General features: G+C 40.0%; 1 protein-coding gene across 2 annotated transcripts in view; it reads right to left on the bottom strand.

Annotated features, from left to right (window-relative positions):
- Nucleotides 1-15,677, bottom strand: part of SASH1 (SAM and SH3 domain containing 1) — a 575,518-nt gene that overhangs the window by 14,639 nt on the left and 545,202 nt on the right. Inside the window, exons 12-18 of one of the 2 annotated variants that reach the window (XM_059828717.1) lie at nucleotides 12,895-13,730; nucleotides 8,819-8,890; nucleotides 5,803-5,946; nucleotides 3,524-3,659; nucleotides 2,321-2,490; nucleotides 1,023-1,232; nucleotides 166-316 (exon numbers count right to left, since the gene is read on the bottom strand). In XM_059828717.1, coding sequence (XP_059684700.1) covers nucleotides 166-316; nucleotides 1,023-1,232; nucleotides 2,321-2,490; nucleotides 3,524-3,659; nucleotides 5,803-5,946; nucleotides 8,819-8,890; nucleotides 12,895-13,730 — 1,719 coding nt within the window. The remainder of the gene's footprint in view (nucleotides 1-165; nucleotides 317-1,022; nucleotides 1,233-2,320; nucleotides 2,491-3,523; nucleotides 3,660-5,802; nucleotides 5,947-8,818; nucleotides 8,891-12,894; nucleotides 13,731-15,677) is intronic. The other variant, XM_059828726.1, reaches the window with a different exon arrangement.

Here is a 15,677-nt window from a genome sequence, read left to right as displayed (position 1 = left end):
CACTCCTCAAAAATCTACATGTTATTACACAGGATTACCCTGGAAATAACTAGATTAGGAAAAAAAAAAAGATCAAAATCCTGGAACCAGTTTTCTGCTTTAAGTGGTTCATAAGGTTCTTGGCAGAGCACTGGTAAAACTGAAAACCTCAAACATCCCACGTACTATCATACTCCTGTAGAAGTTCCACTGCTGTGAGGAGAACAGCTCTGTGCTCAGGATCTCGGATGTTCAGTTCATCCAAATCTTCTTCTTCTAAAAGCTTAAAGGTATCCAAATCTTCATAACCATTGAACAGAAAAGTGGGCATGTGCTCCTGCATAAAAAGAAAAAAAAAAAAGAGCTGTGAGACAACATATTTATTCAACTTAATTTTGTCAATAAAGATACTAGAAGGTATTTTCACAACCAGCAAAAAAAGCAGTAGTTTAGCAAATGCAAACCACTATGTAACAGCAAAATTATAGGATTATAGCTTGTATAAATATTGTTCAGAATTCAGGGAGGTAGCTGTGCCAGAACTAGAATGCTGTGCATATTTTTGTAGTTGGAATGCACTGTATTAAATGGCCTGGTAGCATGCTACCCGCATGCACAATATGGCACAGATCTGTACGAAGGGAGAAGTACAAAGGGTGAATGACAGCCACACCAGTTTATCCCTACCTCTTCTGAACAGAAATGTGGAAAAAAACCTTCCTCTTTAAAGACAGAGTAACTATTGTTATTTTACTTTTTTTGCTTGCTTTTGAGGTGTGTTAGCTATTAGCCATACTATGCAATGATTTGTGGTCTCTGGGTGCATACAACTTGCAGCCTGCAGCACTTCATCAAGCCTGACAAGCAGTTCTGCCTGGCCTCAGCTACTTTCACTCTGCAGCTAAGACCCGATTCTGCTAAGTGGTGTCACAATCCTTAGGATTATGAATCTGGTGTGTAGCTTTCAAAACTAACAACTCTAAAGGTGTGGCCCCCTTCCCACAAGCAAAACCGAAGGATAAACAGAAAGAGAGAATTTGGACCTTTAAGTTGATGCGATCCAAGAGATCCTCAACTGACTTGGGCTGGGGCGGTCTGCTTTTCCGGCGTCTCCTGGTGGGCCGCTTTGGCTTCTCTTCCTCTTCATTTAACACGTCCACATAGATAAATTTGAAAGTGCCAACTTTGTTGTTCAACAGGCCCATCCAAGTGCCCATGGGGGGTTTGCTAATTATATCAATGATATCACCTTTCTGCAGACCAAAGAAGCAAGAAAGCCATTTAGGCATGCTTTCTGATGGATATTCAAGCAAACACATCCACTTTCTCTTAGATTTTCACGTACACAGAATGGACAACACTCTTTAGTTTTCAAAAGGTTAACCACAGCTCTTGCAAAAACGTCTGATTATACTTGTTTTACAAATGGAAGAAAAGGAAATTAAGTGACATGCTTAAGACCACAGAGCAAATCAACAAAAGAAGCTGGAATGGACCCCAACTGTCCAGATTCACAAACCTGCTTACACCCCAGTAGTGCACCACTGCTGTTTTGTACAAATGTCTCTAAGCTGTGCAACTATCTGAAATTAGTGCAAATAAGAACGTGCTCAGTGTACATGGGCACAGTCTCGCATCAGATCTCCTGAGGAAAGGAGGTGTATGCAAAAGGAACCGTGCAACACTGTTGCTTTTCCTAATGTGCTCCTGACCATAACAAAGAAATGGATGCACAACTGTTTTTGTATCCTTAAAGATATATCTGCTTTAATAGGAATTAGCTGCCCTTGGAATTTTAAGTAATGAATGTAAGGAGTCAGATAGTTTGAATTGAATACAGCACAACTAAAAATAATAAAAGCTGATGTCCAGAAAAATTAAAGGGGGGTGACAACTCACAATCAGCAAAGTAATTAAATATTAGCTCAAAACAAGTTATATTAACTGAAATGCCTTTGAGACACTGTGTGTAGCTGCATCCACATTTATTCCAAAATTTTTCCATTGATGGATTAATTAATTGTGGCAGACAAAGTATTTTTCCAATCACTCAAACAAAATCCTTGCAAAATGGAAATGAATTTGTAGCACATTTTTATTTTTCCAGAAACTAAAGACAAAAATGTCTTTCCACGAATGTGGAGAAATACTAATACTTACTTACATTCTATAACATTTTGCTATAATTCAAGCAAATCTTAAATGTATCAGAATAAACCAGAATAAAGGCCTTAAAAAAACACAGGTAAACTCATTAAAAGACTAAGAAATGTACAATTCTTTAACTAAGAATTTTGCCAAAATAAATGTTTGACCCCTTAAAAACAGATATTGCGGGTACCTTGAGCTTCAGAGAGTCTGTATCATAAGGACTTGGAGTAAAATCAGTGTGAACCCTGGCTCTTCCACAAAAAGGTCCTCTGTAAGGAGGCTCTTCATCATCACCATCTTCTGATTTCACACTTTCCCTGTTGCTGGTTGAGGAATCTGTTGTGCTCACTGTCTGACCACCTATGTGAAATACATAGTATCAGTCCACAAAAAAGAATCTCTTTGTGAAGAAGGTTCAGAAACAAACATAGGCAAGACAGAAAATAGGTCTTCTTTTCTACAAAACATGGTAATCAAAGTTAAAAGTCTTTAATATTGCTATTTCTTATATACACATGTTGATGAGAAAGTTAGTTAATCTGCTTTGCACTCCTGTTTTCCCAAATTCAGCTCCTCAATATTTAACTGAGAAGCTGTTTAACTACTGTCTCATCTATGGTACATCACAGGAGATGTCATCTTTCTGGGAAGTTTTGCCCACAAAAAAGCATAGTGGTACAAGGAAAATAAGCTCTGAATCCTGCATGAGTGTTCCAGAATCCCCCTCATGTCCAGAAATTTGGTTTTATGGCAACAGTTTGTATTGCTATTACAAAAGAAAAAAAAAATAAAAAAGCCGATGATTTTCAGAACACACATTTAGTTATTTAAAAATGGAGCTTTCTCTTCAGTTTTTTGTCCTCAATATGTTCTTGGTTTCTATTGGTCAGTAACCCATAGTGAAGCAAGTTCACACCATCTCTGTCCCACTTAAGCTCTGTTTTGTGTAGAGACAACCTTAACCAGAGAGGTTTTAAATAATACTCCTCTAACTAGTTAATGAGAGGACCTCAAGTTCCCTCTGGAGGTGGGGTGGGGTGGGAAACCCATCAGGAGTGCCTAGGAGAAATCGAGTGTAAAGATGAGCCTGTTTACTACTGGCCAAGCATTGTAATTCTCACTCCAATCATTTATATTATAATAGCAGCACTCAGCAGACCCAGCCAGAAAGCAAGATTTCACTTTTTCAAGGCTCTGTATAAACACAAAGCAAAAAAGATCATCTCTGCACCAAAGAGCTTACAGTTCTTTGTAAACCCTAATGACTAACCCATCAGCCTTTCTACTTTTTAACCACTGCTTCTGCTTTGACTTTCTCTGATTCTGCTTACTGTGGAGATCTCTGCTCCCTCAAGCCACAGAAATGGAGCAACTCAATTACAACCAAACTTACTCATTGAGCTCTGACCGCTTAAAGAACTCCTCAGGCTCTCTACTGAGCCACCAGCTTTCAGCTTGGGTTTGTCCAGGGAGTCAGTGTCTGGTGGCGGTGACTGCGGAGAGCCCGGCATGACCCCAGGGCTGGACTCCTGAAAGGGATTGAACCATTTCAGTTTGGTGAATGAACATAGGCACTGACAGGAGCTGCTTGTTCATCTCCAAGGAAAGAGATTCTGTTTTTCTGCTCTTTACCAGATAGGATGAAACCTTCTATGTTTTTCTACTTATTTTGTGGCACTCAGCTGTGGCAGAAAGCATGATAGCAGGGACAGGAGCAAACAGTCCAGTCTGAAAAAGCTAGCATTGTAAGGGGAAAGAAACATTACACAAAACTCCCAATTCAAAGGTTTTAATGACACATGATATTTTTGCCAGCAGTACTTGCAAAACAGCAAATGCCAAATTCATCTTTGTGAATCAGGATTTTGTACAAAGATGAATACAAACAAATCAGACAATGTAAGTGAGACACACAGCAGCGTACTTTTTTTTTTTGCAGTGAATTGTTGATATCTTTGCTCATTTGCCTTGGAGAAAAGAAAAATTAACCAGAAAATGCAGCCTGTGCATAGTATAAATACTCATAAACATAAATGCATAAATATAAAAAGATTTTGCTACATGTGCAATAGGTGAGGCAATTTCTCTTTTCATTCAGTCAAGCATTAAAGGAAATCAAAAAGGGTCTTTACTAAATTGAAATGCTGTCAGCCTCTGTGAAGCACAGTTAATGCAAAGCAGCAGGTTCTTGTGGCCAGAATAGTTTTTGCTTGGTTTTTTGAATGCAGAAAGCGATACTGGCACATGGTCTGAGTCATGATGCCAGAAAGGTACAAATATTCTAAAATGACTGTGCCAAAAAGTTTGAAAACAAGTAGCTTGCCTACAAGAAGAGTTTTTGTGGAGATGTGTGGTCATAAACCTTTTAGATGAAAGCTGTTATTTGCATGCTGCAGAATCATCAGGAAAAAAGTTATCCCAGCATATGGCTTCAGAGGTCAAGTCGATCTTGGAGAGAGCTACAGAGCAGAAGTATTGCTAACTCACTGTAAACTGGTTTCTCAAAGTATCCCTTTCTTAGGCAGACTTTGCAGAGGGGCCAGTCAGACACCAAAGCATCTTCCTATCAATATCAAATCATGTTAGACCTGAAAATATTTTAATTTCAAATTTAATTTAAATAACCATAACTGTAGCACTGCCCCTGGTTATGAATAAGTATGGCTAACAGTCCTATAGGAAAGGGATTCTAAAGTTGCAAAGCACTGCATAAAACTGGTCACTTTTCTGCCTCTCTATGCTGTCTCCAGATTTTGCAATTTGGGGTTGTTATTTTGAATCTTATGAGTTGCTCCTTTTACAGGCACCAACGCTTTGTATTAATGCCAAAAGGCAGATTTGGTGGAGCATGACTCCCTTTCCATTTCCATTTCTCTACGGCTGCAAGCATCCCCCTTGATTCAGTGGCCAGTACGAGCCCACTTGGTGGCGATGTTAGCCAGAGAGAGCACTGCTTTCCCGGCGGCTTTCTAAGCTATTACACATTTCAAGTGGCAAGACGGGCTTTAAACAAATGCTGAAGAATTTTTGACATTCCACCAAGGCAAGGAACCCAAAGTATACCAAAAGGGGAAAAGACAGCAATTGTTCCTAGGCCACTGATATTCAAAGCCTAATTTACAACTGATGTATTTCAGGTTCATCTTTAAGAATAAGCTATAAAAACCTGTCATGAAAGAATAATAGGAAAATCTTCTGTGGGATGCCCCTTTCTGACTACGTTGTTTTAATGGGCTACTGCAGAGGGCAAGCTATGATGGAGAAAAGATCTGTAATAGCAGAGAGGAACCGTGTATATGAAGTTATGCTGGGAATTTAAACTAAGGTGTAAATTGCAGATTAAATATATCACTGTGACCCTATGTCACAGACCAGTTCCCTTAATAAATAATGATGATACATAATGAAATGGAAATATAGAGTGAGATGTGTTATGCTATCAACCACAGGCTTCTGCTGATGAGCTACTTGAATGAAAATCTGAAAATGCATTTTCATGGTTTGGCATCTATAGGAAGCCATTTCATAGTGAGGGATTTTATAAGAACATAGGAATAAGCCACACCACATAGTCTGGTTAGAAATTTCTTCAGAGATGCCTTGAAGCATGGGAATCAATATTGATTATCACTTCTACACTATTAAGTGGATTTCATTGCAGACCTTACATACCTGCTCAGACAGAGAGCTGCTATATTTTTTAGACATCCTTTTCTTCATGGTTTCTTTTACAGACTTCACCTTTTTGCCCAGAGATATACGGGAGGCAGAGGGTGATTTGATCACTTCTTTATAAACAAAGTCTCCTTCTTTGCCCTGCAAAATAAAACCAGACTTAAGCCTATAAAATACAAAAGCCATTTTTTTCCTCAGTCAGCAGTAACTGCGGAGGTATCCAGGCAGACACAGGACGGCAGCATAGTGTCCTGTTTACTGCTCTAAATTCACTGTTGAGACCTTGTGCAAACCACTGTAGCAGTCCACTACACCTTACTCCTGAGGCCCTATGTGTAACCTTTTCTGCAGGTACCGTGTGTAGATGTGTTAGGGTCTGTTAGGATACCTGAAACTCAAAGGGATAAAGGCAAGTAGTTGACCTGATAAAAAAGTCCATGGTTTCAGGCTAAGCCCTCCTGACAGGACATACAACAGTAGTTGTGGCTTATGTTGGTCAACACTACATACAGTTTAACAGGAGTAAAGGTACCTCTGAGATCCTAGCTAAATATATATCTCTCTGAGTGTGTATATATATATATGGATACCTACATTTGGCTACCCAAATTTACTTTTTCTTTTCAGACAGGCATTCAGTTAACCTCTCTTGATGACCATCTCTGTGGTTTTACTGTGGATTGTTTATAAAAAAAATGCAAAAAAAAAAGCTACTAAATCCATCAACCATGGTAGAAGGTTACACTTGCACAGCTATTCTTAAGACACACAACAGGGTGCTGCTGAACTAAATTAGCTGGTCCATATATAGTGGATGACAAAAGGCCAGCTGCTCTGAATGCATGTAACCTTTTCTAAACCAGTTTACAGAATCACACAGAGTCACAGAATCATTAAGGTTGGAAAAGACCTATAAGATCATCAAGTCCAACCATTAACCCAACACCACCATGCCCACTAAACCATGTCCCACAGTGCCATGTCCACACGTTTTTTGAACGCCTCCGGTGATGGTGACTCCACCACCTCCCTGGGCAGCCTTTTCCAATGCTTGATCACTCTCTCAGTAAAGAAATTTTTCCTAATATCCAGCCTGAACCTCCCCTGGCGCAACTTGAGGCCATTTCCTCTTGTTCTATCGCTAGTTATATGGGACAAGAGACCAACACCCACCTCACCACAATCCCCTTTCAGGTAACTGTAGAGAGCACTAAGGTCTCCCCTCAGCCTCCTCTTCTCCAGACTGAACAACCCCAGTTCCCTCAGCTGCTCCTCATAAGACTTGTGCTCCAGACCTCTCCCTCACCAGCTTCGTTGCCCTAAGCTTAAGAGACCTAGCATTTACTTATGCCACAAGCACACACAAAGGATTAACATGGATCAGTTGACATTTTGCCAAATCTACTTATATGACTCAGCCCTTATTCAGATTGTTCAGGCAGCATGTTAGACATGGTCTTTCATTCTACAGTGCATCAGGAACCACAGCAAGGCAGCTCTATTAGATCTACCACCAGCAACCTCCATTGGCAAGGGTGCACCAAAAATCAGAATGCAAAAAGGACCAAAATCTGTTTGGCCAAATAGACTACTGAATTTGATCTCTGACTTGGTTCAATAATCCTTCTGAGGACAATTTAGATACATAAGATAACAAACCCTAAAATATATTCTACATAAAAGATTTATCTTTTTTTCTAAATTTATGTATGTTTGCTACTTTACTAATGCTCTCCCAAAAAGTTTCTCTGAAATTCAGCTGATATTTCATTTCTAACAATTCTACATTTTTTCCCTTTCCAAGTTGTTTGTGATTACAACTTCTTTGGTAACTTATGGTCTTTTAGCAGAAATTAAGGACAGCTCTTTGCCTTATCTTTTTGGGAAAAAACCTTCCACTTAATGGACTTAAATGGTTTCAAGAAAAAAACCTTGATCTGCATACATTATTCTGGTGCACTGCATCTCTCCCACTACTGATGCTAATAGGGAAAAATGTAACATCTAGATTTCACACTTTCCTATACCAAAACCAATCTGAACAAAATATGCCAAAGTATCTATGTTTAAAGATAAACACTGTAAGTTTGGAAGCTAACTTTTTTACTGAGTTGAAAATTGATGAATAAAATAACCACCCACAGTTTTGGCAAATTTAGATGTAATTTATAATGTTTAAAAAAAAATCAGAAAAACAAAAACAACCCCAAAAAACCCAGCTGACATAAAAATTAATATAATGCTGGCATATAAAATATTTCACAATTTAGACTTGATTTAAGTGAACAGAGAAGTTATCAAAGCCAATGTTGAAACAGAAAAGAAAAACATATATGGGCAAAAGGAAAAAAAATGTTGGCAATTTCATGTGATAAAATGATCTGGCCCATTTCTGTTCTGTTATTTTTGGCCGCAGGCTGACCAACGGTAACACTGGGATCAACATGAGTAATGCAAAATGGAATTAATTCTCAGGGGAAGTGTTTTTTTTTTTAAAACACAAAGAGGTCTGAGATCAGTGGTGCAGCACCCAGCACAATGGGATCCTGGTCTACTCCAGAGCTCTTAGATACAATGAGAAAACAAATAATAAGTCTCTTACATAATGACTTCCACCCATATAACTTTGCAGATCTTCAGCAAATGAAAGTTTGCCTCATCATTCCAAATAGTAAATATTTTTACCAAGAAAGTATAGTAATCATATGTTTTACCTGGGGTGATGCCCTGAGGAAGTCAGACATAAGAATTGCTCACAGATGTGCCCAGATCTGTGCTTTGATCACTTGTTCCTGACTCTTTACACATATGGTATATAAATACTTATACACATGGATATGGGTGGGTATGTTATTCTCAAAGCTAAGGAAGTTTGAGGTTAACAAAGATACTCTGCTGTCTTGGATCCCCAAACTGTTATTACAGACCTAAATTACACTTCAGTCTATTATAACTCTATTGCGCATTTCATTTTATGCTATTTCAAGTCTGTGCCTTCTTGTCTTAAACTCACCATTTGGTCAGAACTGTTTCCAATATGAAGGGAACGATTCGTCAAGTCAAATCCTCCAAAGCTACAGGTTCTCTGCAAAAAAAAAAGGATGGATACAGTTCTATAACAATTATTAGCTCACTCAAAAAATCTGTGATTTGGAGAACACCAGTGAAAACACAAACATCTGCAAAAATGGAAACAAACAAACAAACAAAAGGATGGGAGTTTATAAATCAAGAAATCTGTTATAAAGCAATTTGAGTAATTTGTCTTTTCCTGAGACAACTCCTTGGCCTAAGGTCTGCTGTTGTTGAGTCATCTATTGCCTACCCTTCTTTTTAAAAAGAAAAAAGACTTTCTGGTCTGAGGAAACTGTTGATGTTATGCATCAAGTTTTCCAGGGTGCTGGCAACTCCACCTCAGCACGCCCATCTGCCTTCATAAATAAGTCCACAGTAGCACTGAAACAGAGAACCACCATTTTTTCAAAGCATTGAATAACCTACCTTCTGGGAATAGCTGCATAGACTCCATTTCCACTGAAATACAGGGAAACGCTAGAGGCCTTGTAGGGCAAACCCTTGGGAAGAGGAGGGAAAAACCCGCCCAGCTATCCATAAGCACTATGTTCCCAGAGACTCAGCAAGCCCTGATTCCAGATTAGGTATTCACCATCACACCTATGGTGACACGTGGCAGCTCTGCTACTCCTGGGAGAAAGTACGCTATATTTACAGTGCCACAATCACCTAGTGGAGTGACTCAGTTTTGGCTGAATGCACAAATGCAGTTCATCATAATCATCCTGAATAAAAAAAGAAAGTGAGCACTATGACACTGCTTCCCTCCCAAGAACAGAGGGCAACCACACTCAGCATAGTTGCATTTCCACAGCCAACCATTGCTTAACTGTGGCAGATGAGTCTCTGCTAAAGCTTTGGTACCACTTGAAAAAATACCAGACACTTAGGGGGCTCAGAGAGAATCCAGCTTTCACTTTGCAATTCAAAAGGTAAAACCTTTCACTTTTTATTTGGTCACTGAACAATCAGCTGCACAGTAGTCAAGTTCCTGGCCCTGCCAGAAGTCTCACAGGGCAATCCAGGGCAACGAAGGCATGGCAGTTACAATTTATTTGCACAGCTTCAACTCTGGGCACTGAGTGTGGGTTGCAAGACAGGCAGATGTCTATTATAAGTATTCTCTTCAGAGTTAGAGTTGAGACAAACAGGAGGCAGAAGATTAACCACTTGTGAACTCTAAGTTCTTAGGGCCTGAACTACCCAACAGAGTAACTTCAAAGACACCTTAATACTCAGCTAAGCATCAGATCAGACCTACAAAGGATTGACCAATGAGTACCGTGAGTGTGTACTTGGGAGTCAGTGAAGACTCACCATCTGAGAACTTCCAGGCTGCTTCGACACTCTATTAGGAAGAAGCAAGCTCTATAAACTGTGCCATTTAATAAACAATTCTATCAATTAGTTCTATGAAAGGAAACATTCTTCCTGCCCTGTTCGCTGCTAATCAGCATACATATTAACAGCTTTTAAAAAGTTTTCTTTTCTAGCTTTTATGTTGGGTGCTGTGTACCTACAGTGTTTGGGTGACAGTTTTTGTACCTACCACAACTCTACTAGAACTCAAAGCCAGCTTTGTGTAGGCCCCACACACATTAAAAAGAGTGCTGTAATGTAGAGTTTTTTTAAGTGTTTTTTTCCAGAAGGCAATGTGACTATGGCATAGCTTTTAAAAATTGTTTTTGGAAAGCATTTGAGACCAACCACAAGTAATAAGATCAGTTTTTAAAGCACAGCAGGTTTAGCTATGAGTAATGTCATCCTTTTGTGGAGAGTCCATTCTAACTAATCCTACAGCGTATGGTAGTCCCAGCAACGAAGAGAGGACATCTGGAACTGCTCTGAGCAAACTTGTCTGTCAAACCAGCCAGAGCTCCTCCTAAAGCAGTCTTCTCAGAGAGCAAAATGTCTGTTGGTTAAAAGCTTCTGAATAAACGTACCATATTAACAATGCTTATTGTTTCATTATGGACCTCCCCATACATTTAACATTTGACTTCCGCCTTCAGATTCCAGTAGCGACATGGCAATACTGTACCAAACAAAAGGTCTGTGGATGAGGAGAGGGATATTCAATGGAATGGCCATGCAATCAAAAGTATTATCGTTTTGGGAGAAAAGAAAAACTGATGTGATTTGAAAATTCCATGCATGTCCAGGTCACTGAAATAAATATAAATGACAAAAATGAACGGCAAGGCAAGACAGAGTGACCAGTTCCACTGAATACATAGGCATTGCAATTTCCCTGAGGTTGCAGCAAACAAACATTAAGTTTTTCTAGGAAGAAGGAGTGGCATTAGCTGAAGTTTGACAGCTTTTTGTGGTTTCAGGAAGAAGTGTGTTGAAAAAGCTAGTAAGAGCAGCGTGTCTCCATCATTTATCCCATTCAAACAAGGCTGGAGGAGCAGTTGACTGAGGAGTTCCTCAACAACAACAACAAAACGCTATCCATTTCTTCTCCGTTTGTACCTCTGTGAATAAGCAAGTCAGTCCAGATAGTTTTCATAATGAAATTACTATAGCAAGACTACTTATTAGAAGAACAGAAAAACTTGTTTCTGTCATCTGTATTTACAAAGACAGATTTAGAGTGTATTTTTAATTATGAGGCATCTCTAGCACATAGGAGTATGCTCTTTTGCCTGAGATACCCCTATTATTCAACCCACAGAAGGACGAGCAAGGTTTCTCTTATCACTGTAATCTCCTTATGGGAAAACAATGTCTTTTGAGTACAGTGTCTATGAAAATAAACAGTACCCTGTGAGTAGCAGGGCAAGCAATCAATGCAGAAGAAATAGCGAAGCTGCCAAGAGAGAATGTTCATGGTATTGGGTAGAAAAAAACCTATCTTTTTTGTGGCCGAAGAGCAAAAAGTGAACCATGAAGGCTTGGTCACCTCCCACAGGTTATTCAAGGAGACCAAGGCTGTGACTCTTATATTGAGAATCCCTCACACCTGAAGAAATGATGCAGAGACCTCTCAAAACAAAATCTGCTAAACTTTAAACTACAAAATCTATAGTTAAAGAGGAAAAGCTGTTTCTACTGTATTGTTCACTGGAATATCTTGCTTAATGTTACGGGTGCACTGCTGTTTCCAGCCACTGAAGTAGGGAACATATCTGCATTATCAGCTAGACAACAAACTAGCTGGCTCAGCTTTGGAAATCTGTCTGGCCCCAAAGGCAAGTTCCTAGGAAACTTAGTGGTTAAAGGAACTGTCAAAACTGGGTCATATAATCAGGAAGCAGCTTTGGATCTCTCTGGAGTGCTCAAATCACTTAATTTCCCATTGTACAGCACAATTTCCTTTTTTGGTCACCCCTTGTTCCCTTTCCACAACGCTCTGAGGGAAGATGCCACCTTCACCCCATGCTAGAAAGGAGGAGCAGTGGCCAGGGACAGAGCAGAAGGGGCACTTCTGGTGGTGGTGAGCAGCAAGCAGGAGGGCAGTGTCTACTTAAAGTAAAACTCCCTGTCTTTCTGCAGCTGTGTGTGTAACAGAATACAGAGCTGGGTGGGTGAATTGATGAGATGCAAACTGAGAAGGGGAGGGCCAATATGAGGCAATGACAGCAGGAGAGAAACAGAGCACAGTTGACTAAGGATGCTCTAATTCTCTGAAAATTTTGTTCATCTCTCAGTACCCCTTTAAGAGAATACCGACTCCTAAAGCATCACAAAGAACATGTTTATAGCATCTCAAAGCTACTCTGTTCACCAGTGATCTCAATTTCTGCACTAGGTGAATTTAAAAAGCAGCATTTTGTCATATTTGCTCTCTCATTGAGTTATTCTGTACATAGAAACTGCAGACTCAACAAAACTCTTCTCTGATGGGATTATATCAAACTATCCCCTTACAGCTGAATTACAGTGCTTATGAGTTTCTAACGGCAAGGAAAGCAGAAGCACTGAATTTTAGTTGAAAGTATAAAGCAGAAAGTGTTGACTGCAACCTCACAGAAACTGGAATACCACCTTCATGGCAACTCTTTGACTCACAGACTTTTGGTGGATTCTCAAGAGAACCCTTTTAGTACAGCGATCCACTGTGGCAGCCCACTTCCTCTTGGCCTCCTCATCCTCCTCCAGCAGGCATCTCCTCAGGTCCTGCTTGTCAGCCTTGCTCAGGGTCCTGTCAGTAACGGGACGCACCAGCTGTGAGAGGTTGAGGTGACTGTACAGGCTTCTCTCCACCACATAGGTAATATTGAACTCGCTGACAGAAGTGCGCCCTCGTAGCCTTCTGTTTGGGAAGCCACAACCTCCACCCCCTTTCGTTTTGTGCCGCAGTAATTGTAGGTCGCAAGCTGCGGGGGATGCTCCTTTCCTAGCAGGGCGCTGGCAAAGAAAAGCTCTGGAACAGGAATAGTTAGTATCCATTTTCTTCAATCGGATCTGCTTCCTTACACTCTGAATCTCCTCCAGGGACACCAGAAGATGGTGCTTGTGCCTGTTGCTGTCATAAAAGCAAATGCTTTCTGTACTTACCCCATGGCTCAGTGAGCCGAGGCTCTTCTTCATTTCCCCATCTGTCAAGGAGCGGCAAACTTTCTGGGTCTTCTCCTCTTCTGGGTAAGAGAAAAATGTCCCAAGTTTCTTGGGAGGCTTGATAAGGCCACGGCTATCAGTTTTGCTGAAGGTCTTCACCAGCTTCCGGTTAGCTCCCCATGTATCAAGACTGCTGGATGAGGGAGAAGTAGTAAGCGAGTCCGAGTCGTCTTCTGGCTGCTTTTCGCAGGAGCCGTCAAAGTAGAATTGCTTCTTGTGAACACCAGAGTAAAGTGCTGATCTGTCATCCAGTACAGGAGAGTTGTCAAGTGAGTGCTCTTCCACACCTACAGGGGACAAAAGCAGCACAACACATGTCATCGTTCATAATTCTGTAAGATGTTTCCCTGTAGAGCCTTATTGTATTTATTTAAGATATCACCAACTTAAAATGGAAGAAAACTCTTCCTGATATAAGAAGCCCAGAAGGTATTTGCGAGTGGATAAATCTGAAGCAGTTCCTTTCATTTGTGAAGTGAGAGTTCTGGGATGAGTTAACAGTAGACAAACGACAGCATCCTGTAAGTAAACTCATCGTTATTTTAAGTTTCTCTCTTTCATCTGCAGCTAAGACCACAGATGCTCTCACTAAGAACGCCTTAAAATCTGGAACTGCATCTGTTTCTCATGTTTTTCTTCCGATACTTGCATATGATGCTCAGCTCTAGTGAGATTACAATAGGTCAGAAGTATACTCAGGTATTAAAAACCAAACAATTATCTCTCAGGTCCAGTTTTCCAATACCCAGTGCTGCTGCAGAAAGCACTATTTTTCCCAGAAAGTTATGGAGCTGAGCTCCTGGATGAAATTAAAAGTTTAGGGGTTCCGATGGGGGAAGAGGCACCAATTTTAATTGCACAGAATTTAGTTAAAGAGATGCAAAGAAAAAAGAGTAGATGAAATTGCAGGTGTGCCAATTTCAACAGTGTCCTGGTAATGACAGAAACACTTGGATTTCCCCAAACACATATTTCACAGAAAGGGAAGAAAACTTTTTGCAATGCAAGTACTGGAGATGGGCAAACAACCAGGTCTCCTTTTTGGAGTGAAGGAAATAAAGGACCTGAAATTGCAATTCCTTTTCACATTTATCATTTAAGAAACTTCTGTCCGGTGTTTTCTTCTGAGCAAAGTATAGGCTCAGCTATTAGATGCAGTAACAAGAAAAGAGTCAAACAAGAGTACAGATACTCCTCAGTCCTGCCTGACAAATTTCACAGCATTCATAGGTATGTATCAGAAACACATACAGAAATGTGACTGCGTTTATTTCTTGCCAAAGTAAATTTCTTGCCTGACCCAACTTTGCCTTCATCTTTGACTGCTTCCACAGTCTTACAGTGGAGCTAAATTTGAACGATTACCAAAATACCTATGATTTACTCAACTCAGTAACAGGGAACACATTTCAAGATGAAAGACCAGTTGCTGTGTACAGGCTTCCTGTCTCACCTTCAGTTCACTCTGTTGGCAAAACATATTTGACATATATTTGCTGAAACCTAAGTAGCTATTTTACCAAGATAAAACTCGCTGTGACAGTGAAGGGACAGTAGATCACATCTGACACACAACTTTCACTCTGAGAAATTTTCTGGTGTAGGTCTGTAGACTGGAGTCTGATTTTGACACTACTTTCACTGGACTGTCCAACTTGCTCTTTTTCCCCCTTCTCCTTCTCAATTTGAACAGAAAATAGACATTCTCCTGGGACTGAATATATGCTGATAAACAATTTTAGTCCACTGAGTAAATATATTTTTAAACAGCTTGTAAAATACGCATTGTGTGTCAACACTGTAACAGATGTTATTTGGAGTGAGTCCATGACACAAAGCCATAATGACACAGATGTAGATGTGATTTCTTTGTAAATGCTATACAAGAATGGTGCCCAGGAATTAGGAAGCTTCAGTTATTTCGCTCACTAGGAGCAGACTAACACAAAACACACGTGGATTCAGATATTGGCACATTCTAGTGAGTATCAGATCATCCAGGTGTATATTTAGTGTGATAACAGAATCAATAGTAGAAACGTGGGAGAAGGATCTGGGACTAGTGCACTTTTCTTTAAAAACTACAGGAACGTATAAGGGAAATTTGGCAAAGTTGTTCTTTGTGAAGACATTTTTGAGGAGGATTATGAGGAATCTTTCTTCTGGGGAACTGCATGTCAGTTTTCAAACCAAGCCTACTCTTACACTTTGTTAAAGGCTGTTGAACACTGATG

Source organism: Gavia stellata, chromosome 2 (assembly GCF_030936135.1).
Source record: "Gavia stellata isolate bGavSte3 chromosome 2, bGavSte3.hap2, whole genome shotgun sequence".
Taxonomy (NCBI): Eukaryota; Metazoa; Chordata; class Aves; order Gaviiformes; family Gaviidae; genus Gavia; species Gavia stellata.
The sequence above is the reverse complement of the archived record's forward strand: the minus strand, read 5'-3'. Positions and strand labels throughout refer to the sequence as shown.